Below are 24,486 nucleotides of genomic sequence, written 5' to 3'. Positions count from 1 at the left end.
TTTTTTAGTTCACTAAAGTGAGCGGAATTGTACTCAGTTGTGTTTGTTGCTGGTAAATGTCCCCATAAGACTGTGTAAAGCAAGAAAACACACACACACTCACTCAGACACTCATGCACAGGTCAGACATAATAAACCACACCCGCTGCAGAAATTCTGAACTGGGTCATTCTGGGCAGTTTGGGGTTAATCTGATGGTTAATCCCTAACCAGTTGAACACCCTGGCTTTGAAGCACACGCTGCTCCATACAAACACGTAAGAACAACCTTGAACCGAGATCAGAACTAGATGCAGACGAACTTCAACACACACGTCTTCACTACTGCACCATGCTTATTTATGGTGGCACGTCAGCTGCATTGTGGAAAGCCCACAAACTCTGCAGTGTCAAGAAGTGTGTGTCTCATTACTTGTGTATAGAGTCACTTGTGTATAGAGTCACATCCACTTTGGTTTTGTTTTAGAAAGGAAGTGAAAACATTTTGTTAAGATTTAACTGTTGTTTTGTTTTTAGACTTAAAACTAGTCGGTTCTCCAGAAGTTACTTGACTTCTAAGACATATTTGGTGTACAGTAACAAGAAATCTGAAGAGATGATAAAATCATACTGAGCTTTCAGCTCTGGTTTGTTGCCAGCACTTCTATATTGCCTTTTCTGATCATATCGGTTGTCAAAATAGTCAGAGATAAATACAGAAAGGCTTGCTGTTTTTCAGTTTGTCCTACTCAGAAACCACAGAGAAGCAACCTCAACTGTGCTGTAAATGGTCACCCTCTTTTCTTTAGCTGGTGGCAGCACTCCAGGATGAGCTTCCCCTTCTACTGGCACATGATTTTTCACTTGCGTATACATCTTTAGTCACTGTTACAGTGTCTCAGCATACAGGCAGTCCTCTCAGTATCACCAACCAGAGTGAATGTAAAACTTATTTTGTGAATATTAAACTGGATTAAAGTTTACCTCTCTTGCTCTGTGGCTCACTACACACTTCTCCTTGGTTACCTAGGGAACAGCAGAACAATGGGTTTGGTCCAATGGGATGTTTGAATCTCCATATCCTCTGCCCTACTTTGTACACAAACACACACTCATGCACTTTGTAATAATATGCATGTGCTGGTAAATGCCTGCACATACACTAACACTTATTACTGTCCCCATTAAGAAGCTACTTTCATTGCTACTGATCAGTTCATTCATAGTTGCACATCCTCAGCTTCTGTTAGAACTCAAATATTTAGTTTAAGGCAGGAACCGACAGCATCCTCATTTGAGTGAGTCAATAAGATTCAACGAATACAAGTTCACTGCTTTGTGGAAAAAATGGAATTTTCTCCATTGTTTTGTGTGGTTTCATGTGCTCTTAACTAATGATAGTTCCTGACTTTACATTGTTTTTATCAAATTATTTAAGTCTCAAAAGGTTTGAAAGAAAGTCTTGTATCTTAAGAAGGAATTTTGGATAGTAAAAACAGAGTTAGAAAAGCTTTAAAAAAGCAATCCCTGTATGTGTGAGCTGAAACTCAGGTGAAGATTAGAGAGAAGCGTGTCAGAGATAATTTACGGAGAAGTTTGAAGATGATGTTTAGGCCAGATTATTTGCTCCTGTGGAGAGGAGAAGCAGAGAACACGTTGGACAAAGAATATTAGAATGGAAGGAGACAGCCATTGAGATTCATGGATCTGATGAAGGTAACATGAAGAAGAGAGGCATGACCAGGGAGGATGCATAAGCTGGGTGGAGGAGGCTGACTTGCTGCGGCAAAGACAAAGAAGATGATGAGCCAAGACTCTTATTTGTTCGAGGATTTTTCTGGCTTTAAACGTCTCAAATCCAAGATGTCTTGTTTTGTCGAAGTTAAGAATTCCCTTTAGGCTAATCCGTCTGGTTGAGTTGGATTTTGATCCAAAAGTTGGGAAAAACTTGTGTTGACAAGTGGTGTAGTGTCTGTCAGCTCTCTTGCTTGTTGCCACCGTTTCATTGATCCTGCCTCAGAGCTGTGAACACAGCACGTTTGTAGGGCATGGGCATAAACGCACACCAAGTGTGTGTCAGTAAATGGGGCACTGTTGCAGCGTTTATTGATATTTTGTCAGTTATAGCGATGAGTTCTACTGGTGCATTCGCTGCAGTGCAATGTCAATAAATCCAAAGCAGCACTGACTGACACACTCACACCTATATGTGGCTCGAAATGTGTTTTTCATTCAAAGAACATGAGTTAATTATGTTTGAATCTTTCTTGTTGCCGTCATTTTACTATCTTTGCAGGTGGGTTGGGTTCTGTGTAAACTATTGGACTGCATGATAAGTGTTTTGCTCCAGTCGTCATCCATCGGCTGATGAGGTCACATGTTTTATTCATTGCTTACATTACAGAATGTCTAAAGAATGAGGAGGCTGAGCTGGCTGGCAGCTGATCACATTACCTGCAAGTCCAAAGGAAACTTTATCTGCACTCCTAGCACTACGTATAGGCTGTCGCTGCAGCTCCAGTTTAGCTCGCGTAAGAGGAAGCGTTTACCTCTAGTGGCTTTATCTAACCCTCTGAGTGTGGTTAGGGCTTAAAACTATCAATGAATACTGTGGAACAACTCAAGTAAGAAGAAGAAGAAGGATGACTTTAAAACAAAGAGCCATTTTGACCCAGGAGATTCGGTCTATCAGTGGGTAACTGCTCAAGAGATTAGAAAGCACCAGAGAGGTCTCCCTAAAGATACAAACAAATCTGACAGCAGTGAACTGGCTATAGTGTCATGGGTAAAGACCGGCATGTGCACCCTAACTTGCCTGCACCTACAGTATGTTCTCCTCTTCATGGAGACCAGCCTGGGCTTTTATTTAAAATATGCTCTTGTGCTGCAGTAGCTTATCTTTTTTGGCTCAGAGTACACTGAAAATATCACTCATAAGTTTTCTACTGTGTTCTAAGCTGCCCTTCGCTGATTTTAGTCATTTCCCGTCACACATTCACACACACAGACACACAAATGAACACCTGCAACATTTCCTTTTTGCACGGCCGGTGTCCTCCCATGTGCTCTTTCCTTTCCCTTGTCTGAACCTCCTCCTCGCAGTGTTAGTCTTGTCAGAGAAGATAAGGTGAAAACATTTTAATAAGGTCAACTTCTCTCATTCATCTACATCCAGTGTATTCTGAAACTCATACATTGCATTTCCTGTTGACTGTTCATCTGATAGACCGACACGCACGCATGTTTGTGTCTCTATCTTTGTGGGGACCACTCATTGCCATTACCCTTTTCCCAGCCTCGCACCCTAAACCTAACCATCCAAAACAAATGGCTAACCGTAACCAGACCTAAACCCAACTTAAATTCAATTATAATGACACAGTTATTTTGAAGTTTTAATCCTCAAATTGACGCGTGACCTCATGGGGTCCAACAAGGAGTCCCCACAAGGAGGTATGTTTCCTACAATTGGTCCCCACAGTTTTAAAGTTCACACACACACACACACATGCACACAGACCTTAAAATCATAACACAATTCCGAACAGGGAAACAAACCCTTAACTGTATTCTCTTGCAGCTCAGCAGCTAAGATAATTGAATAATATGTTTAATATAGGAATACATATACATTAAAATGACATAAAAACTAAAAGTAGAAGGTGACGTTCGGCTCACTTGTGGAGGAGAATCTAGCTAACACAGGTTTTTGCCCTTCATTGATGCTTACCAGAAAGTGTGATGACCCACTGATCTTCCTTCTTACAGGAGACTCTGCAACAGTTAATAGTCATGCCTCTTCCAAACATCCTGTGCATTGCTCGGGACCCAATATCAGGTAAGGCTGTCTCCAAAATTCCTCAAAAAAGAAATATTTTGCTATAATTTGGAATATGTTTTCTTTTATGAGCTCACATTTGGTGTTTGCGTGCCCTGTGTTGGAGTGATTTTTCTATAAGCCAAACCCTCTTGGCCTAAATCCTTTCATGCTCGCATTTTGCCAGGTCACTCCAGTTGAGTCACATCCACCCTTTGAATGAAATATGTCGATAGGTTTGAGAATTCAGGGTTTCCAATATGTAGTGGCAATGTTTTTAAACATTCCATGACAATATTTACATTTTTATGGACCAGTTCTGTGCAAACTTGCTACACCAAAGGTTTTTTTTTAATATCCCACAGTCTAGTTGCAAATTATAAATAGCTGAGGGGTATGAGAGGGCCCCGTCTAAGATCAGGGTGGATGCAGAAAGAGAGAGATGTTTAGATGGATGACTAAACAAACTAGTGGAGTAGGATGAAGGATTGGAGGGTGAGGAAAGAAATCCATCCATTCGACAACATCCCTCCCATCTCGTTCCTCATGTCATTTTTTTTTCATTGTCCAACTACTCTTTCAACAGTGCCTGTGCTAAGAAAGTAACTGAACCCATGACAACAGGATGTAGTCAACAAATTTGAGTTTTAAGAAGTTGAATTTAAGTTGAATTAATAGAACACCAATCTGCAGTTGCTGAATGTTCTGACAGCTTCTTTAATTGTTTGATGTGTTGCTTTGGTTTTCATAGTTGAAGTAATGTAACCTGAAATTGAATTATTGTTGTGTGAAACTGGTACAGGTACTTAAATACATGTTGGTTTGCATTTTGAGACAATAGTTTCAATATTGTGGATTACCATTCCAAGCTTTTATTTCTCTGTTCACCCTCAGCAACAAGCATGGAGGAATTGAAAAGGCTTTTGTTGTTGATTCTCGGCTGTGCTGTCCAGGTAACACACACTGCTTTCATCTGTGGCTCTCTCTTAAACAGCCTACTGCACCAGCCTCCCTGTGTGTGTTTGTCATAGACAGATGTGTAAGTGGCATAGATGCATGTAAAAAAACGTGAATTGTGGCATGTAAAAGGTTAATATTGTTATACAGTAGTAATAAAAGAGGAGGGGAAGCTCATGTGAGAGGCCTGGGGGTGGGGTGGTTCTTTTCTGTTCCTCTCCGCTGTCAACTCCATTCCACTTTCATATTCCCAAATGTCTTTTCACAACACATTTCTTGTGTTTTTCCTTTTACCACACACTGCTTTGTTTATCTCTTCCTCTCTCCTTTCTTCCTAATGCCCCTTTTTTCTCCACCCTTTTGTCTCTATCCCTACCGTACTGGTTCTACTGGTTTTAGGAGCTAGGAAGACCAGCAGAGAGGGAAAGTAGCAACGGCCATTTGTATCAAAATTCACTACTCGATTGTCGCATATGTTATCAGTCAGAAGCACAGTTACACACATGCATCAATGTTTTCAAGTCAGTCTGATGTGTTTGCTTGTTTTAACATCAGTGTGAGCGCAAGGAGGAGATGATAGAGAAGATCAAGCTGCTGGACATTGAGATCCAGGCAGCCATCGTGTCGAACATCCAAGAGGTCAGTGGAAAAAACGTCTCAGGGTCTGCCCAGCTTGGCAATAAGGTTCCTCAGTTGAACTTCGATTAGTTAGTTATATACATCTATCGGACAGTGAAGTGTGGAAAAAAAAAATCTGTTTTCAGTTTCTGTCCGGATTGAATTGACTCTGAACCCTAGTTCTGAAAGTTTGCCTGATCTCGTTCATGTCTGCTCAAGCCACAGGCTGTTAAGCGATTCAATTTGCACAGTCATGTTCCATGGATACATCCAATAGCTTGTGAGGTTTCCACTTCATTTGGATCTTGTGGGTCTGAAGGCCAAAAGCCTTCATACTGTACTGGAACTGACATCCAATTGCTCTCGGTGCAATCGAGGCTCCCTTGATCCAGATATCCTACATCCTTTACTGATGTTATAAAGCAAGCGTTAGCAGCTATAAACACTTGTTATTTCCAATATTACTGGACCGCGTCTGTCTTTGGGGGATAAATGTGCCGGAATGTTTGCAGAGCCGTGGTTTCCCAACCAGTGCAAACCAAGAATGTGTTTAACTACTAGTTAGGCATAATAAAGTCGTGACTAAGCGTAAACATGCATTACATTTTTCTCATACCATGTCATAAAATTATAGTTATAATACTTATTTTTTTAAACATAGTAGTGTTGTTTTGTTAATATGAGACTGATCATGTAAACTGTTAAATTAAAAACAACTTTAAATAGACCATAAATAAACAACAAAAATGTGTCCGTAAGTCTGTATTCACCTGCAATCTGTTTGTTATTATTTATTTTTATTTTATTTACATCTGTGTCTTCCAGGTGACCCACAACCAGCTGAATGTTCTGGACCTCTCCTGGCTCGATGAAAAACCAGGACTGGCTCAAGAAGAGCTGGAGCCTTTGTCACGCAGCATGGCCACGTCCTTGCGGCAGCTTATTGACCAGAGAGACAAGGCCAGCGAGGTACTGAGGCAAAACAAGTGCTATACATGAGATGTATACAAGTGAAACCATTTTGTCAGGTTTTTTAAGGCATAGTGATCAAATCTAATCTTGTCCCACTCAATGTACTATAAAATTTTTTTTTAAACATTTGCTTATAAATATTTTGGAGGTGCTTTTTGTAAACACTACAATCCTGTTGACATTTTGATGTATACTTTTCAGGTGATAGTGGATTTGACACAAGAGCGCGACTATCTCTCCAGTCTGCATCCCCAGGATGGAAGAATGAACAACCAGGAGCAAAGAAATATCTCCATAAATAACGGGATCCTAAACGGACCCAAGCTGACCAAAGAGGAGAAACAACACCTGTCTGTGGAGCTGGCAGACACCAAGGCCAAGCTGCGCCGATACCGACAAGAACTGTGAGTTAGAATTGCCATTTGCAGAGCTGTCCAAATCAGACTTTATCCTACGATGGCAAAAAGATGAATGAAGTTGTGAGATGTATTCACAGATAGTTCTAGATGTTGTCTTCATACGTTTTTTTTTAAGGCACACTTAACAAGTTTAAAACCATGTGATCTACTTAGATTAAATGTCATGAGGATAAGACTCTCCAGCACTGAATTGTCAATCTTATTATCATGTTTCCAGAAGATCATATTCTCTGTGCTAGCGTTAGTGAGGTTTTTCACTCTCTCATAAGTGCATTACAGATCTTTACTTCTATTACTATTACACTCATGTGTTTGAAGGCGGTCAAGCATGGTAAATGTTCCCTCTTATTTAGCGAGCTTCCTCCTCTGAAGTGCGATCACATAGCCTCTGTACAATTGGGTGAGGGATCTATTTCTGTCTATGAGCACCACTTACAATGTCTGTCTTTGTAATGTCTTGTAATTTCTGCAGTCAGGATTTCACCCATCGATTATGTATGTATGAGTTTAGTATCTGTAATCGACATGATGATTTATACTTCAATCTCGTGTCTGTAGGAGAAACAGAGGCTGTGTGTTACTTACTGTAGGTTAAGCTACCAAACTGTACTGTGGTAAAAGTAAAAGTGTGTCTTGAGTATTCATCACTTTGATCGCTCTGAGATCTACAAACCTTTTTACTAAAATTGTTATTAATGATTGAAAGAAGTACAATTTTTTTCGAGTTTGTAATTTCACAAACCCTTAGTGTAAAATTGTTATATCAGTTTTCATCATCTAAAGTCCAAGATCAATGACAAACTAAACACAAAAGTGGGAAAGCACAGGCTCAAAAAGCTTTTTTGTTTTTATCGCTGTTGAGTTTCAGTCAACGTGTTTCCTGTTGATGGAAGTGCTCCCTAGAGAGGGTATTTTTCAAAATAATAGCAATAAAAATACTCTGAATGTAAAATCCTGCTGTGTTCTTAAGGATTACTATTTATTTATTTATTTAAATATCTGTCTTAATGCTACATACAGTAACTGTGTAGAGAATTGTGGTGGAACAAAAGCACTATAGACATTAAAGCAGTCATTTCCACCTTTGGTTTTCAATATGGATTGTGTGGAGCTTGAACGCCTAACAGGCCTGTGTATGTGTGTGTGCAGGGAAGAGAAGATCGAGCAGCTGATGGATTCCAAACATGAGTCAGAGCGCCTTGATCAGGAACTGCAGCGTTTAAGACAAGAGGTCGGCGCGTTTCCTTTCATAGTTTATCAGTTTTGCTTTTTATCTGACGTGAATATTTGTGCTCTTTAGAACCAGGCACTGTCTTGTGAGGCACGCTCTGTCCGAGTATACCGAGATGAAGTGGACTCATTGAGAGAAAAGGCCTCGCGTGTTGACCGGCTGGAGACTGAACTGACCAGATGTAAAGATAAACTCAACGATGTCCACTTCTATAAGACCAGAGTTGAGGTAATGCATGGCAGAACATGAGAACTTGCATCGCTGTCATGTGCAGAGTGGCAGGTTCTGGTGTATCTCACAGTTTATGTTGTTCCTCAGCCTGCAGCTAATTGTCTTGTCAAACCAGATTTCATAATGTTGTTTCACACTATTCATCACAGTAGATGACAGTGAACCAAAGATTAGTGAAAAAGGTTTTTCTAATCCTTCCTTTGCCTAATTTGATTATTCCCCAGTTGCCAGTCCGACTGGTCTTTCAGTCCGGTCTCCTTGACAACAGCCTCTATTCACAAAAAATAATTCAAACACATCAGTCTTTGAGAGAAAGAAGAACAACACCTGGCAGTGACAATCTCCTTAAAATGCACATTTCCCCCTCTTTAGGAGCTTCGTGAGGACAACTTGACTCTAATGGAGACAAAGGTCCTGTTGGAGGAGCAACTGTCGGCCTCCAGGGGGCGCTGCGATAAACTGCACACACTGGAAAAGGATAACCTGCTTCTGAGAGCAAAAATACAGGACCTGGAAATGGTACAGTTACTCCCTGTCTATATTTTAGAGCTAGATTGGGCCCTTTGAAGTATTTTGCCAAACACTGCAGATGTTTTATCAATATAAAATAGGCAAAGAATTCTGGTGAATCTTGGGAAAAGAATTTTCTTGCTACTATTTTCCTAAATGCCCTTTTTTTCTATAGGAAAGAGACAGTGAACGTCAGAGGCTTGAGGAGCTGGTGGAGGAGAACATGCTGTTGGAGATAGGACACAAACAGAGCATGAATGAATCTGCACATCTTGGCTGGGAGCTCGAACAGTTGTCCAAAAATCATGACATCTCAAACTCTGGAAGTAAGAACACATACCCTCCAATGTCTTTATCGCTAGAAAAACTCAAATTATGGACACTTTAATCCATCTTTTCTTTCACTTATTTCTGCTGCAGCTCAAAAGTCCCTGGTCCATGAGCTAAACGAGTGTGTTTCCAGCCGAGTGCTCAAGTTGGAAAAGGAAAACCGGGAGCTACAGTCTTCAAATGAGGGTCTGAAAGAGGAAAATCACAAACTTCAGGAGCAGCAGCTTCGTACGCATGAGTTGGAAAGAGAGAAACAGGGCTTCATCAAGAAGGTAGAACCTTGGGTTGCAGCTGTTGTCACCTTATATGCTGGATATTGAAGTTACAGCACTTACTTGTGGATTATATTGGCATTTGTCACCTCTATATTTTTAGTGGTAGGGTTTGGATTTTTTTTTTTCTTTCCTAACAAATAATCATGCAAATGTTGCCTTTACTTACAGTTGGAACACCTACAAGGCCTACTGAACCAGGAGAGACAAACCATGCAGGACATGGAATCTCTTGGAGAGGACCTTCTAAAAGAAAAACAGATTCTGGAAAGAGAGCTGCAGACGCTGAGGGCTGAAAAGGACAAACAGGTGATCTCAAATTCTCACTTTCTCTTTCTCCCACCCACAGAAGTGAAATTGTTTTTTTTTAAACCTGGACTCATGCTTCTCTCCAATCAGATTTCCACGTTGGAGAGTGAAAAGTCGCACCTTTCCGAGGCAGTGATGTCACTACGTGAGCGTGCACAATCTAACAGTGAGGCAAGGGTCCGTGAGGTGGAGGCAGAGAATCTAATCCTCCACCAGAACGTGACTGAAACCAGCTCACGACTGGCCAGTCTCGAGACTCAGCTCAAGCTGTCTAATGAAGAGACCGAAAAGTTGAGAGAGCGGGCAGGAAGGTGTGAGGAAGCAGAGAGGGAGGTGGCCAGGCTTGAAAGGAATAGGGAGGCTCTCAACAGAGAGGTAATTGTGTTTCTCACTTCTCATACACTGGTGTTATTAAGACATTTTAAGCAAACAAAGCTTGTCTTTCAGGTGGAATCGCTGCGTACTTGCAACGAGAGGACAGACAGTTTAGAGAAGCAACTATCGTCGCTGGAGCAGGAGGTGCACAGATTGAAGCGGGAGGCAGAGGTGGCTGAGGAGAGTCTCCACAAGCAGGAAACTGAAAGGGAACAACTGTCAAAAGAAAACTTGGAGCTCCGCTGCTCCTTGGAGTCCCAGCGCTCTCTGGCCGCCCGCTTAACAAGCCAGCAGGAGGAGTACAAGGAGCTTCAACGGGAGATGCAAGAGATGGAGAGACGGCTTGAAGTGGTGAAGGAGGAAGCTCAGGGAGAGAGGAGGAGGGTGGAGAGGATGGAAGTAAATGCTGCTGCTCTAAACCAGGAGAAGCAGCAGTTGGAGAAGGAGATGGAGAGAAGCAAGAGGGAGCAAGTTGAGATGGAGGAGGAAAGGCAGGAGATGCAAAGTAGAGTGGAAGAACTGAAAAAAGTGAAGGAGGAACTAAGTGAGGAGCGGCACAGGAGAGAAGAAGTTGAGTGCGAGAGGAAGAAGCTACAGCTGGAGCTGAATCAGTCTGAGAATGGTCGGAAGCACATGGAGAAGGAAAGCTGGAAGATCAGAACTTTGCTGGAAGGAAAAGAGACCGAGGTGGAGGAGAAGATCTCACAGCTGACTGTTGTAAAGAAGGAAGTCATGACTTTGAATAAAGAGGCAGAGAGACTCAGGGATGTGGCAGTCAAAGCAAAACAGTTGGAGAGGGACAACAAGGAGCTTCAGAAACAAGCCACCATCGACAAGAGAACTCTGGTGACATTAAGAGAGGTATACTTACTAATAATGACTACAATGCGACAATGCTACAACAACACAATTAATGAGATGAATTAACTTGAGTTTACTTACTTACTTTTGAATATTTTGTGTAGGATCTGGTGTCTGCAAAGTTAACCGTTCAGCAGCAGAGTGTGGAGCTGGAAAGACTCAATGAAGAACTGGAGAAGGTCGGGTTGAACAAGGAGAAGCTGCTGCAGCAGGAACACACACTGGAAGACAGGTAGCTGAGGCTGTTGAGTTGTGTAGTTTCATCGTCGCTAATCTTTTCTCCATGTATTTTAGCAAGTACCGGCTGCTGGAGTCCAGACTGGAGGAGACGGTCCAGAAGACAATGAAGGTTAAGGAGGAGAAAATATCCAGCCTGGAGAGGAAACTTGAGGAGAGCAAAGCAAACAACGATGCGCTGCTGGCTGAGTTAGCCACTGTAAGACTGTCTATCTATGGACACTTTTTACTATCCTAACGTTTGTCGTTCAGTCTGAAATGTGTTGCATCAAATGTTTTCTGCATTTTGCAAAGTGGTAAAAAATGTAAAAAATATTATTGAGATTGTATCTGGGTGTGCACATTATGGTTAACTCAATGAAATTGATGAGATACAAAAAAAAAAACTCTTTGTGATGTTTTTAACCACATGGAAGTGATCATGTCTTCAACTTTTCCTTAGAAATGCTTTGAAATTGTGAAATTTATAACTTTCATTACTAAAGTTAATGCATGTATGTTTTAGATGAACCGCAAAGTGGCAGAAGGCCGAGTCAATCTACAGAAGCATTTAGGCGACGATCGAGGACAGGTTTCGGCCACTGCTGAGCTGCTTCGCATTAAAGACCATCTCATTGACTTGGAGAAGAGTGTGAGTGTTTTCAGAGGTCTTGGTCTTGTCTCGAAATCGACTGCATCCAGACATGGTCTCGTCACGACCACACTTTAAGACAAAGTATAGATCATTTTCATCATATAGATTTTATCAAGTGGTCCTTCAGGTCCACGTTATATACTGCATTTAAAGCAACTACATCTACTTAATAAAGTTGAATCACTGTCTTGAATATTCATTCAGAGGTTTGTCCCCCTCAGAACTCGTCCCTGCAGACTGAGAGGAGTTTGTTGAAGGAACAATTGAAGCAGTTGGAAAACCAGAACGCTGCTCTCAACGGCCAGATAGTGTCACTGCAGTGCCACACCACGTCCCTGCAAGAACAGAACTCAGCGTTGCACACGCAGACAGCCAAACTGCAGGTACGGTCTTTAGACGTGTGACTGTCACTTTCTGGAGATTTAGTTTATCGATTATTATCAGTTGTTTTCATTCTAACTATCCATCAGGTTGAGAGCTCCACGCTGTCCTCAGAGAGCGCTTCTTTAATGGCCCAGAATGCCGTGCTGCAGGGACAAGTCACTGCCTTGGAAACAGAGGTGGAGTCGTGGCAGCGGCAGCGCGAAGAGGCGTGGCGTGGGCGTGAGAGCGTGCTCAGTGACCACGAGCGCCTGTTGAACGTTCACGAGCGGCAAGCACACGAGTATGAGCAGCTCATCACTCATCACACTGCACTGAAACGGAAGCAGAGGGCGCTGGAGACTGAGCATCGAACACTTCACAGCCAGTAGGTTTTCAAATGGAATCACTTTGCCTTCTTTGCACCCATGTGGTTGTGGGGTGTTTTTTTGCATTGGAAAGTGATTGGAAGGTTAAAAATGGAAGCATTTTTTCAATGACTCAGGTTCGATAACAGACATATTGTGAGACTTATTGCCTTTATACATCCTACTCATGTCAATGCGATCTGGACAACGTGTGGTTTTGAGTGTTGGTATCAAAACATTTCGGGTGTCTACACCTATGTGGTATGTTGCAGACAGCAAAAAAAGAAAAGTTATTACCATGTGTAGAAGTTATTGACTTAATGTGTGTTGCTTGTGTGCAGATATTGCTCTTTGATGCAGCAGAAAGTTAAATGGGAGGAAGGTCAGAAGGAGAACGAGGACCTTCAGCAGGAGCATCAGAAGAATCGTTTACTACAGCAGGAGAACCTTCAGCTGAAGTCAGAGGTGGACAGGTAAACTATTTTTAAAAACGATCCACACAAAAGATTCTGATGACCCACTGTTTTTGTTTTCCTCAGTCTTCATGGTTAAATACGTGCTTACTGAGCAGAATCCCAGATGAATTAAAAGTAAATCATGATTTTTATTGTGTGTGAAGGACGACATGCTGATCCTTCCCATGGGGTTAATATGCTGTTTGGTCATTTTCTTGGTCCCTAGATAAAGTCTCTTTGTCATCCATGTTGTAATGGGAAGTGAGTACTGAGGTCAATGTTTACTGTGGGGTTGAAGGGTACGCTAACAGAATGTTGGTCAGTCAACGTTGCACAGCGTGGTTTTAAAAGGTCAAGCATGTGTGACCGATTACTTGTATCCGTGAACTAAAAAGTAGCCTGTGCAACAGCAGTTTTGTTGTATCAGATATTAATAAGTTGGTGTAATAATTTCTGACAAGCAATTCATGTTTATCAGTGAGCTCCTAGTGTGCGCTGAAGTCTCTCAGCAAAGGTCAAGCAGTTCATTTTGAAATCCATGCTGTTCACAGTCCTGGATTATTCATGTGTCATCAGATTGAGGACATTGCAAACTCGACTAATTGTTTTCTTTCCTTGTCTTTTTCCAGGTTGACGCAAAGCCAGTCCCAGCAGGTGGAGCAGCAGGAGGGCTTCCAGCAGCGCATTAATGACCTCAAAAGCTCTTTAAGTGCAGCCCAGCTCGAAGTGAGTCGCTGGATGACTCGATACGATACCCTGACGGAGCAACACCAGGGTCTGGACTTGACCATGACCAAGCTAGACAACCACTGTGAGGTAAAGCATCGGATTTGTTTCGAATCTCTGTCCGTCATCCCCCTCCACTAAGGACTGGTAATGTGTGTTTATTCAGCTTTTAAGTCGACTCAAAGGAAACCTAGAGGAGGAAAACCACCACCTCCTAAGTCAGATCAACCTGCTGAGTCAGCAGAATCACACTTTACTGGAGAGAAGCATGGAGAGCAAAGAGCACTATCACCAAGAACAGAAACTCTACATGTAAATATGCTGTTTTACTCTCATCTCTTCACGACGAACCGCTAGCAATTGCAGTGAAACTAGAACTAACCTCTGTTTTTTGTCTTCAGTGACAAGCTGAATGCACTTCGTCGCCAGAAAGAGAAACTAGAGGAGAAGATAATGGATCAGTACAAGTTTTACGAACCCACTCCAAAGAAGTACGAACTTTTTTTGCTGACAATTATACTTATTACTATATAATATTACCACTATATAACAACTTACTGTTATACTTACTACTATATATTTTGCTTACAACTATATACCAACACGTTTACAAGTTTAGAATAGTGTGTTTTGTTTGGTTTTCTCCTCTTTATTACACTTATTTGCTCGTAGGTTTTCCTTTAAAATACTAAATGCCTCTCTAATGTGCGTCGTCTCTAGTCTAGTCTTCATGTCAGTTCAATATTTTGAGGCTGTGTTCATGAATTTCCATGTGTAATCAGGAGGAGTCAGTGGTCTGGTGCCAAAGCCTTAGCCAAACTCATCAAACCTCGAAAAGAGAGCAGCAGGGAGAGAGGGGGCGATGCAGACAAGGAGAAGGCTAAAGATAAAGAACGGACGAGGAGCGCCCCGGACATCCCTCTGCCATCGCCACCCCCACTCCTCCCCCCTGAGACTCCACCCCCAGTGCCAGTCAGAATGGGCAGCGACTCACAGCAGTCGAATGGCCACGCCCAGGGTCAACACAGCGTCCATAGCAGCAGCCCCAGCCTGGGACCCCGAAGTCCAGCTCTGACACCTGTCGGCAGAGGTAACCTCTTACCCACACAACATTATTCCCAGGCAAATGGAATTTATATTTTTGCCCTCTATAACCAATGTTTTGGTCATTTTGTTGCTGGCTCAATCCCATACCGTGATTTTTGTGCAGACGTGTAACTGAGCTAGAAGTTTTATTACGTCTGACGCTTCAAAGATGCGCTGAACCATTCATCCGCTAGGTGGTGCTGTAGACTTTTTTCCCCTGAATTCATGCTGCCTCTACAACACAGACATAGCAGCATGTATGGCGGTAATTTTTTGTTTCTGTCTGGGAAAAAAAGTGTATCTGCAAGCCTGTATATTTATTGAGTTATTTATTTTGTTTAGTTGTGTTAGGTTTTGTTATGTAAAATGAGTAGAGCTTAGAGGTCCATAACTCTTGAAGGCGCCCTGTGGTAACAACATTAATTCCCCCATACGGACAGCCTCCATCGCCGCTCCATATTCTCCTGGTCATTGTGTAATTTTTGCAGTTATGTTCCATTGTTCGTCTCTACCCACTACAAGAATAACATTTTCTTTTCATTTTCTCATCAAATCCTCTTTATTTGTCTCCACCTCTCTCCATTTCTCTCATCCCATCAGCCCCTCCTGCTCCAAAACGTTTTCGTTTTCTACGTAGTAAGAGTCAAGACAAGTTCCTTTACTCCTCATCTTCCTCCTCTTCTTCATCCTCCTCTCCTCCCGCCTCCAACACCCCCCGACAACCCCTTTCTCTGAGCAGACGACTGCGGTTCTGGTCTTCCACTGACCTCTCATTTGAGAGCACCACTGTCCAGCCAATCACAGCCGACGGTGTATTCTAACATCCTTCTCCTCTTTATTTACCACGTCATCCTCATCAGTCCCTCCCTTACATACACACTCAATCACACTCACACGCATACAAACTGAACCTGAACTTTGGACAGAAATTGCAAAACAGATGCAGATGGCTGTTCATCCAGCTGTGTGACTAGTAAGTATTATGTGGCGTAATATATGTGCACAAGTTGCCCGTTTCCCAGCACCGTAAGCTTCCCTGCATTCACCTGCACTGCGTTTAACAGTTGTTTGTTGTATCCATGTCTGTTTGTGTGGTGATATTTTGGCCAATTTAAAAGTGTGTTGTTTTCCTCCAGAAAAACGATCCCAAGTCGGAAACCTTTTAAAACATATTTAATCAAATCACTGAAATAAATGAACTTTCATCAGAGTATGTTGACAAAATGTTGATTTACCATCATGGTTTTGTCATTCCTTTGAATGGGCTTCGCTGCTATGTACCTGTATGTAGTCTCCTCTTCTACCGCCTATTTGCAAGAGCTCTGTAGCGCTACTGCCACCTGGTGTCCGGTTGTGCGCATTACATCAGGAATATTTCCACAGCTTAAAGCTATGGAAGAGTAAAGGAAGAATGAAGGGAATTTAATCTGATCTATGAAACACTTACTGTGGTTGTGTTGGCACTGATGTGAAATGTTTAGAAAAATAGCTTGTTACCCAAACAGGCATGGCTCCCAGGTCAGCCTGTTACTCTGTGGTTGCCATTTCAATCCCATTCCCAGATGCCTTTTCGGTCAACACCTGTGTTGCCTTGCAGCCTGCAGTGTGTGTGGGAATGAAAAGGCCTTTACAGGTGCCTCTAAGACTCCTAAATCACCTTAATGTTCAGTACCGTAATGTCCATAGATCCAAATGGCTTCGAAACAGCAGCATTCTGAATTATTCAGCTAGTGTTGTGTCAAATGGTCTTATATTGTCGCAGTGTTGACATTTATATTCTGAGGCAGCTGCTGTGTTGCATTGCACATTACAGTTTTGCACGTTGATTTGCACAACCCTCCTTCTGGTCGTCTGCTCTGCAGCTTAACACTGGATTTCACTCCTGAAATCTCCTCGTGCTGTTCTGCCCAGCTGCTTGTATTTCACTGTCGCTGGAAGATCCAGATAGATGGATGACGAACTTCTCTCTCTTGGCTGACAGGTTTCAAGGATAAGAACCACAGCATGTATCGCAGTAGTACTCCAGGGGGCAGCAGCGAGAGTGTGAACGGAGAGGATGCGAAAGGTATCTACAGGTCTCACTGCTGCTTTTAAGACTTGAAATAAGATTATAACACTTCTGCTGTGATCTCAGGACAAACTGCTCTGAGCTCCACCCCGAACCACCAGACGTCCTCAATGGGACTCAGCAGCATCTCTGGCTCGAGACAAGCACGGCGACCTAGAGGTGGGGGAGCGCTGAAATTGTCCTTCAATAAATAATGGCAGCACATCTTGAGACTGACGGCAAGCTTTCCTACAGGTTTTTTGTTTGACGAAGACGCTCATGACTCCGTCTTTGGTCACCATGGCAACAACGGCGCTCGTCCAGGATCAGCAGACTACAGTCGCAACACGTCGAGCTCCAACTCGCCTGTTAATTGCAAAGGTAACCTTGATTTATGGGTCTGCAGTCGCATGATCTGGACTGGAGTCACAACTGTCACCAGAAACACACACTTTCTCTGAATTTTATTTTATAATAAGACTAGTAGCCTTACGTGATTGTCAATAATTGCGACTGCATTTCAGGTTACTTAAAGAAGAGATTTGATGCAATATCTCTCACTGTTTCTTGTTGAATTTGTCATTGTTAAAGCTCCAGTTAAGTAAAGTGAAGTAGTAGAAAAATAATAATATAGCCTGCTAACAGTGATCTATGCAAATTTAGTTCATTTATATTTCTGGGAAGCTGATCAAAGGTTTGAAAAATGTCAAACAAGTTTTCATTTTTTTACAAGTATTAATGAATTCAGTAGTTGAAGCCTGCTTCACTTCAGCAGACTGTGCTTCACTTTTAATTTCTCTATTTCTTCGTAGATGCGTCCGACTGCCAGATTCGATCAGGAAGCCTCTCCAGCGATGATGTCATGGGTCTGACCCAGTCGCAGCTCAACCTCTCACGGAGCGCCACCCTTCCGTATGACCACGCGCCCCAGAGAGCCCAACCGCAGCGCGGCGGCATGGTCAAGAGTAAAACCAGGCCTTCCTCTCCTGGAAGTGAGATGGTGACGCTGGAGCAGTTTCTACAGGAGAGCAATCTGAAGTCGCCTCCGATGGTGAGCCTGACTTGAGCACAGAATGCGAAGCTCTTCGGAGAGTGTTCCTCCTGAATTAATGTGTCTATCATATGTGTTTTACTCTGAAGTCTTTTATTTTGTTTTAGCTGCTTGAAAACCTTCCCTTTTTTTCACGGATCAGTGAAGCAAAAAAAAGAATTCTGTTTCATTTATTTGCCACCCTAAAAAAATTACATAAAATTTTCTGAACTGTTCCATATAAGTACTTGATGCAGCGCTATCAAGGCTGTGACATCACTGAGGGACAAACCAAACTGATCTATCTCTACAGAGTGTAACTTAGATACTGGGATGAAGTCATCTTTTGAAGTTTACCATACCATACATGAATCATGATCATAATGAACTATTGGCATTTGTTGAAAACGCCTTTCTACTCCCTCAAACTCGTTTTGTGACTCACGTAGAGATAATCCAGACACATTCTTTTGAGTCTTAGTTGCAGTTTTATCGCCTGATATATCTAACTTCCTCAGCTTCTTCTTGAGGACGAGCCCTAAATTTTCTGAACGCCTGGTGCGTCAGCATTTTGTTCGATATGTGGTGTGCACACAACTCAGAAAGGTCTTTCTAAGCTTCTGAACAGTTTATTTCCCTGATGGTTTGATTCAAATGAGGTGTTGTGTTAACATACGGTGCACATGGATATTAATTGGTTAGTTCAGGGGTCGACGCTTTCTCCATTTCTGTTATTTTTTTCAGTAATTTTCTTCAGCTGATGAACCAAAGATTTTCTCCACCACTTGGTTTCTCTTTTTCTTGTGACATACTCATTATTTTGCACCTTTATTTTGGGTTCACTGACCCACTGATCTAGGTTAGTAAACTGGTTAGTAATTTCCCTTCATAGAGTTAACAGGTCTAAACCTCAGTAGGTGTCTAACCTAAGACTCTGTCTTCATTGTCAGGTGTCGACGGGAAGCAGAGAGGACTTAACAACTGACTACTTCTCGAGAGGTCCTGTCTCCCCAGCTCCTGCTGGCAGAAACCAAGGCACCCCGACCAGCTACGTCACGCCGACCGTTCAACCTTCGAATCAGAGACCGGGACAGAGCGTGAAGCCATCTCCTCGCCAGCCTGTCGGTCAGTCACCAGCGCCTGGGCGGCCGGTCACCCAGAGAGCCAACCAGTCACTGAGTCGGACCTTCAGCCTGGCTTCGGCTGATCTGCTCCGGTCAAACGGGCCGGACAGCTTCCGCGGACATGAAGGGTCGCCTAAACAGTCTGAGGTGGTGGTCCGGCGTCAGGGAGGGTTAGCTAATGGAAGAGAGAGGCCGCTCTCCGCTCGCCTGCCTGGCTCGACCAGTCAGCATGGAGACGGCAGCTACCTGAACTCTCCCATCCATCATTCCAGCTCTCTCAACCTGCAGGCGGAGCGACCGCCCGGCCGAGAGCCGAACCCCGCCCCGCAGAGCAGCGCCACCTCTCATCACAGAGGAGAGATTGCCATGGTAACACCGGTGAGGGCTGCGCCCTCCACTCGGATCGACAACGGCATGGAACACAGCGAGGCGCTACGAGAAGGCAGGTCAGGAGTTCAGTCCCACCTGAAGAGCGAGGGAGAGAGGAGTGGCTCGGTGGAGCGTCCGAAAAGCACACCAGCGTCGCCCGACCCGAACAATGACCCGCAGACGGTGTGGTACGAGTACGGCTGTGTGTGAGCTGCATCTGCGGAGAGCCTGAGGGTGTTGCTCCACACTGCAGTGCTCTGGTTCCTGGAGTCCAAGAACACTGACTACTTGATCAAAATGTCTATTTTGTGAGCTGGTCCTGGAGGATTGTGCTACCCGACTGCATCATACTGTCTTCTGTTTGCGAATCACTGAAGGAACACAACATTTGACATTTTCCTGACGCTTAAATGCTGCAGGAGCAAGTGACTGAAGTGGAAGAACTGGAGCTCAGTCCGTGACCCCTCGAAATGAATCCGGAAGTTTGAATGTATCACACCTCTCTCCATCCCTGACGACAAACACTGGAAATGACCACAGTAGGGTGGACGGAGAGGGCGTGTGGGGGTGGCAGCGGTGAAGAAGCGAGAAGATCGGGTCGACCTATATCGAGAAGTCAACAAAGCGAGATTGAAGGGCTCCTCCCTGTTAAATTACAGTCTCTTCCCCATCTTAGCTTTCTTTCCCAGCAAGCAACACTGTGACACTTTACTGGACCCAACTGCAGGTTCACTCGCGTTCGCGCGTGAATATTCTCCGACGCACGGTGTGTCTTACTAACTCTGGGGTTTCACAAGCAGGACGCGTGTAGACCGGTTGACGGCCTTGAGTGTGACTTTTTAATCCTTACTCACTCAAATATGAGGAGAAAAAAGGCATGAAGCTTCTTTCCAAAATCATGCAAAAATAAGACTGCACTCATCCATAAGGAAATGGTCACATCATACAGTGATTCAATACATATGTTAGGCTGCTTTCGAAATCTCAAATTCTATTTCAAGTGAGGAGAGCAACCGGAAAACTGTCGGCTTTCAGACCCCTCGCCCCCGTGTCCAAGTAACACCAGCGTGTTGCGCCCTCCACCCAAAAGAATTCATGAAACATTGGAGGGAAAACATGAAGGTGTAAATATGAACTTTTTTTATGCAATACATTAAATTATTGACCTGCACATGTTCGACTTTTATAAAGATTTGGGATACCTGCTCGAAAAAAACCTGATCTACCAAAGTGAAATGAAACTGTAAAATTCACTGGAAATTATCAACTTTTGTAGTTTTTACGGGTTTAATACTGTAGTGTGGCGTGTAGTGCGAGTGGAAGTGTGCTGCTGTTGTCATTGGCTTTGTCAATCTATCCCCAATTTCCTGTTTAAATTAACACAAGTGTCTGTTTCGGGGGGGGTTATCTCCTGCATCCACACACAGCTTCAGATGAAACAGCACATGTATTTTTAGAGCTTTTTCTAACTCTCTCTGGAGCTGCCGGTTGGTTTGGCAGGATGTGAAACTGCACATAGTAGATTCATGTTTAAATAACTGACATTATCTTCAGCGACTGAAACAACTTTATTCCTGTGGTTGATGCCATGTTTCGTAGGCTGCTAGACTCAGTAGAAACAGGAGGTAATTCTTTTAAAAAGCTTAAGAAATAAAAGGTTTTTAAATATCGCTTGTGCTGTTTTTCTTTTATTAAACAGTGATTTGTTGTTTTTATTTCAGTCAAAATTGCTCTGAACGTTCAATGGAATTTTTAAAAATGCTTCTTTTAAAACGATTTTATCTTTCAAATGTTCCGTCATGACTTGTTGACCATGATGTCACTGTCGTTGCTAGAGTTGATAGGCAGGAGATCCGAGTGATGAACAGAGGCACGCTCCGGAGAAGTTGGTAAGTAGTTAAACGTGTGTGTACATTCTGGGTGTGCGGCGAGACCAACAACCTTTGTATGTGTGGTCTAGTGTGCGTCAGAGGGTGAGGACTGGAGAGCAAGAGCAAGAGAGAGAGAGAGAGAGAGGGAGCCACCACCACTTTCTTCTTCACGCAGGAGCGCATCGGTAAGAAATATCACTTCTTATTTCTGTTGTGTGTGTGTGACTGAAGCTGGGGTTTGTGTAGATATGTTGCAGCCTCCTATTGTTTTTCCATCAATACTGAATCGATTCTTAAGTGCTGTTAATGGCCGTACAGCTGTTGAAGCCCCTCTGCTCATCATTTATTGACGTGAAGCCCTCAGAGATGCTGGCACGTCAAATATGATCTAGTTTATGAAGCAGCAGGAGAAGCTGCTGAGGCTGCTGTTTCAGTTCTCATGGCCATTCACAAGCTATTAAACCTCATTCACTGTCATGTTTAAGATTTCGTTGTCATGGCAGCAGCGCTTGCATGAAATAGTTGAGCCAAAAAAAAAGCATATAGTTTGGACTATAAAGATGCATTTGTGATGGAGACTAGCGGGCTGCCCTCATGCAGTCCAAGGTTTATATAGAGTTAAATACCTTTTGGCGCATTCATTCATGACTCTGGCTGAAATTCCATCTGCCTGCGCACATCGTCGATGGTAGGGATGTCTCCATCACATCCTCCACAAGGACCTGTTTCCATTTGCCAACAGTCTGGGGAAGTGTGTGGAAAGGGTGTCGTTTTTTTTCCACTGTTTTAGATACACAAAGGTGCATCTGTTTTGAGGGAGGCTTTGCGCTGCTTCATTCATTTTGGAGTTGAACTTGAAGTTACCAGAGAGATGCATCATCTCCTTGGATGAACATTTGAATTATCATCTCAGTTTGACTCACACATTCGCAACACATTCTCCAGTTCCACCCCCTCGTTTTGATATTCTTGTCACTGTGTTGGACTGTGACAAGAATATCTTGATACGAGATACGTCATTGTACTTTCCCTCATTCATTCTTAATAGGAAGTGAGTAAAAAATTATATGTTCAGGGACGTTGCATGAGGTCGCTACCCTGTAAAGATGAGGCAGTTGCTTCCTGTTCAGAAAAAAAAAAACCTCATAGTGGAACAATGTTTGTTGTTTTTGGTAGAAGTGGTGAGATCAGAGGGAAGATGGTGCTACTGGCTGGTAGCTCTGGAGTCTATTTGATGTGTGGGTCCTGAATAAGTAGCGCTGCAGAAGTGTTAGTGGCTTGCAGCAGAAGGAATATGTGCCTGACCTGTTAAACACCTGAATGGCAGCCAAGTCTGACTACATTCAGTCGTGCGCGACTGCTGCTTTACATGAAAGCAACCCACTGGTTCTAAGATGAGGTGTTGGCCAGAAGCCACTGGTTCCGTCTTTGGTGATGCAACGTTGTGACTGGAAATGAGAAAAGCAAGTGATGTCACGAATGGATCGATGAGGATTTCAGCCTGTCACATACTGTATATAATGAATTTTCCTCTTCTAAATGGCTCATTTGGAAGCTTGTCTTTTCAAATGGCAACTGTGGCGGCGAGAATTACCTGAACGCCTCAAACTGTTCTGGGTTCTGCTAGTTTGAGGCTGTTTGCTTCTGAAACTGCCTTTGTTTTATCAGTGTTGTTCGCTATCCAGTTGGACTAGTTTTGGGTCACAATGATGTTTGAGATATTCTCACTTCTTTGCTGGTTTGATCACTGTTTTTAAATATTCATTCACTATAGCTGAGAACGCAGAAATGGTAAGGTGAAAATAAGCATTCGTCCAAGAGAAAAGGTGACAGTCTTACTGCCAAAGGTGTGTCAGCCAATGCAGGGGACACTAGTCTGTCATGCTGAACATAAGTTAAGACTGGTAGCAAGTGTTTTATTAATATTAGCTTTCCGATATCTATATGAAATTCCCTGAACGGAGGAGGAAAGCAACCAGTTGGTGCCGACTTTACCGATGCTCATGACCCAATTCAGTTCCTGTGTCCGACCGACTTCAGGATCTCAACAGTAGGGACTCAATCTCAACACTTCCGTCTGGTTTTTGAGTTCCGTGGAGGACAGATGTGCTCCACAACTGATGTCAGACTAGTGCCGCATCCTTTCCAGAGGCCCTCTGAAGGCATCGTGTTTAAAATTCACCATCCAAAAGCTGCAGTGGTGGTTGCCAATACTCACTTCAGCGGATCATTGACCATCTCACCTGCTGCCTTTTGATATGGATGAAACCAGACCAGCAGATCCTAAATAAGGAATGAGCTTGGCTGGAGTGTTCTTAATGAGCGGGGGAACGGCTGACCTGTGGCTGAATCGCTGGCACGGTGTCAAGCACTCGGCTGGTTTTCAGCGGTAAAAAGCTTAGTCGACAATTTATAGTGTTCTCTCAGAACAGAAAAGAATTGTGTTTATCTTGTTTGGCTCGTGGAAATACAGTTCTATGCTCTAAGAAGCCAAACACAAAGAGAAAAGATGGTGCGTGTATCATTTCAATTCTAAAAAGGCGTGTCGCTGCCGTGTTTCATGTCCGAGTGAAAGTGATTTGGGATCAAGTGTAGCATCATCGGAGTGGAATTCAAGCCTGTGATGATGCTTCAGGAGGAAGAAAGACTCACCCTGAGAGAGAAAATAATGGCCAGATGTAACAATCATTCCTCTCTCTACGCTTCATCCTTTCCTAACATCAAACGCACTCTGGAATCCCTGTGGTTCATGACTTTAGATTTAACAAATCATATTTAACAGCCTGTCCAAACATCAGAGCGGACGAGAAGCGAGCGCATCACAGAGCTGACGCATCTGTACGTGAGGTCACGAGTGCTGCACGACTCCCCCGCTCCTGCTCTCCCATAACTCACCTGTTGGCGAGCAAAGTGCTCGGCCCGCTCGCTAATCGATGGAGTCTGAGGTTCATTTACAGTCTGATAGATTTCCCAAAGGAAACACCCAGAGCTGTCGACGAATGAATCCATCATTCTCAAAGATTCTCCGGGGGATTGGAGGCTCTTGAAGGCACCTGACTCTTCAGTGCTGCCGCTGGGTGTTTAAAAAAGGAGTCGCGGCTACACTGGAGCTTAAATACTGCAGTGGATTTATGTTATTCACGAAGCGCCTTGACAGTCAAAGTCAGATCCAAAACACTCTTGTGTTGTAGCTTTGAGGAAATGGTTTTTAAAGCCAGTTCATGTTCACAGTTCAGTTCAAGTTCACAGGATTGTTCTTCTACTCACAAGAACATGGAAAAGTTTGATGCCTTTATGA

The 24,486-nt window shown here is 43.3% G+C and overlaps 1 protein-coding gene across 2 annotated transcripts in view; it reads left to right on the top strand.

Moving 5' to 3' along the window:
• The window catches only part of ccdc88c (coiled-coil domain containing 88C), a 36,176-nt gene that overhangs the window by 6,212 nt on the left and 5,478 nt on the right, over positions 1–24,486 (top strand). Inside the window, exons 4-32 of one of the 2 annotated variants that reach the window (XM_053845629.1) lie at positions 3,748–3,817; positions 4,691–4,749; positions 5,309–5,392; positions 6,197–6,340; positions 6,545–6,747; positions 7,912–7,993; positions 8,063–8,221; positions 8,597–8,743; positions 8,910–9,060; positions 9,155–9,336; positions 9,508–9,645; positions 9,736–10,020; positions 10,093–10,881; positions 10,986–11,113; positions 11,176–11,317; positions 11,624–11,749; positions 11,974–12,135; positions 12,223–12,500; positions 12,822–12,953; positions 13,565–13,751; positions 13,828–13,973; positions 14,063–14,152; positions 14,444–14,751; positions 16,729–16,812; positions 16,882–16,974; positions 17,050–17,175; positions 17,607–17,845; positions 18,775–21,206; positions 21,278–21,373. In XM_053845629.1, coding sequence (XP_053701604.1) covers positions 3,748–3,817; positions 4,691–4,749; positions 5,309–5,392; positions 6,197–6,340; positions 6,545–6,747; positions 7,912–7,993; positions 8,063–8,221; positions 8,597–8,743; positions 8,910–9,060; positions 9,155–9,336; positions 9,508–9,645; positions 9,736–10,020; positions 10,093–10,881; positions 10,986–11,113; positions 11,176–11,317; positions 11,624–11,749; positions 11,974–12,135; positions 12,223–12,500; positions 12,822–12,953; positions 13,565–13,751; positions 13,828–13,973; positions 14,063–14,152; positions 14,444–14,751; positions 16,729–16,812; positions 16,882–16,974; positions 17,050–17,175; positions 17,607–17,845; positions 18,775–19,527 — 5,487 coding nt within the window. In that variant the 3' untranslated portion in view covers positions 19,528–21,206; positions 21,278–21,373. Of the gene's footprint in view, positions 1–3,747; positions 3,818–4,690; positions 4,750–5,308; positions 5,393–6,196; positions 6,341–6,544; positions 6,748–7,911; positions 7,994–8,062; positions 8,222–8,596; positions 8,744–8,909; positions 9,061–9,154; positions 9,337–9,507; positions 9,646–9,735; positions 10,021–10,092; positions 10,882–10,985; positions 11,114–11,175; positions 11,318–11,623; positions 11,750–11,973; positions 12,136–12,222; positions 12,501–12,821; positions 12,954–13,564; positions 13,752–13,827; positions 13,974–14,062; positions 14,153–14,443; positions 14,752–15,347; positions 15,717–16,728; positions 16,813–16,881; positions 16,975–17,049; positions 17,176–17,606; positions 17,846–18,774; positions 21,207–21,277; positions 21,374–24,486 lie in introns of those variants that run through there. The other variant, XM_053845630.1, reaches the window with a different exon arrangement.

Source organism: Synchiropus splendidus, chromosome 16, assembly GCF_027744825.2.
Source record: "Synchiropus splendidus isolate RoL2022-P1 chromosome 16, RoL_Sspl_1.0, whole genome shotgun sequence".
In the NCBI taxonomy this organism is placed as follows: Eukaryota; Metazoa; Chordata; class Actinopteri; order Syngnathiformes; family Callionymidae; genus Synchiropus; species Synchiropus splendidus.
This window is presented reverse-complemented; position numbering and strand designations above follow the sequence as displayed.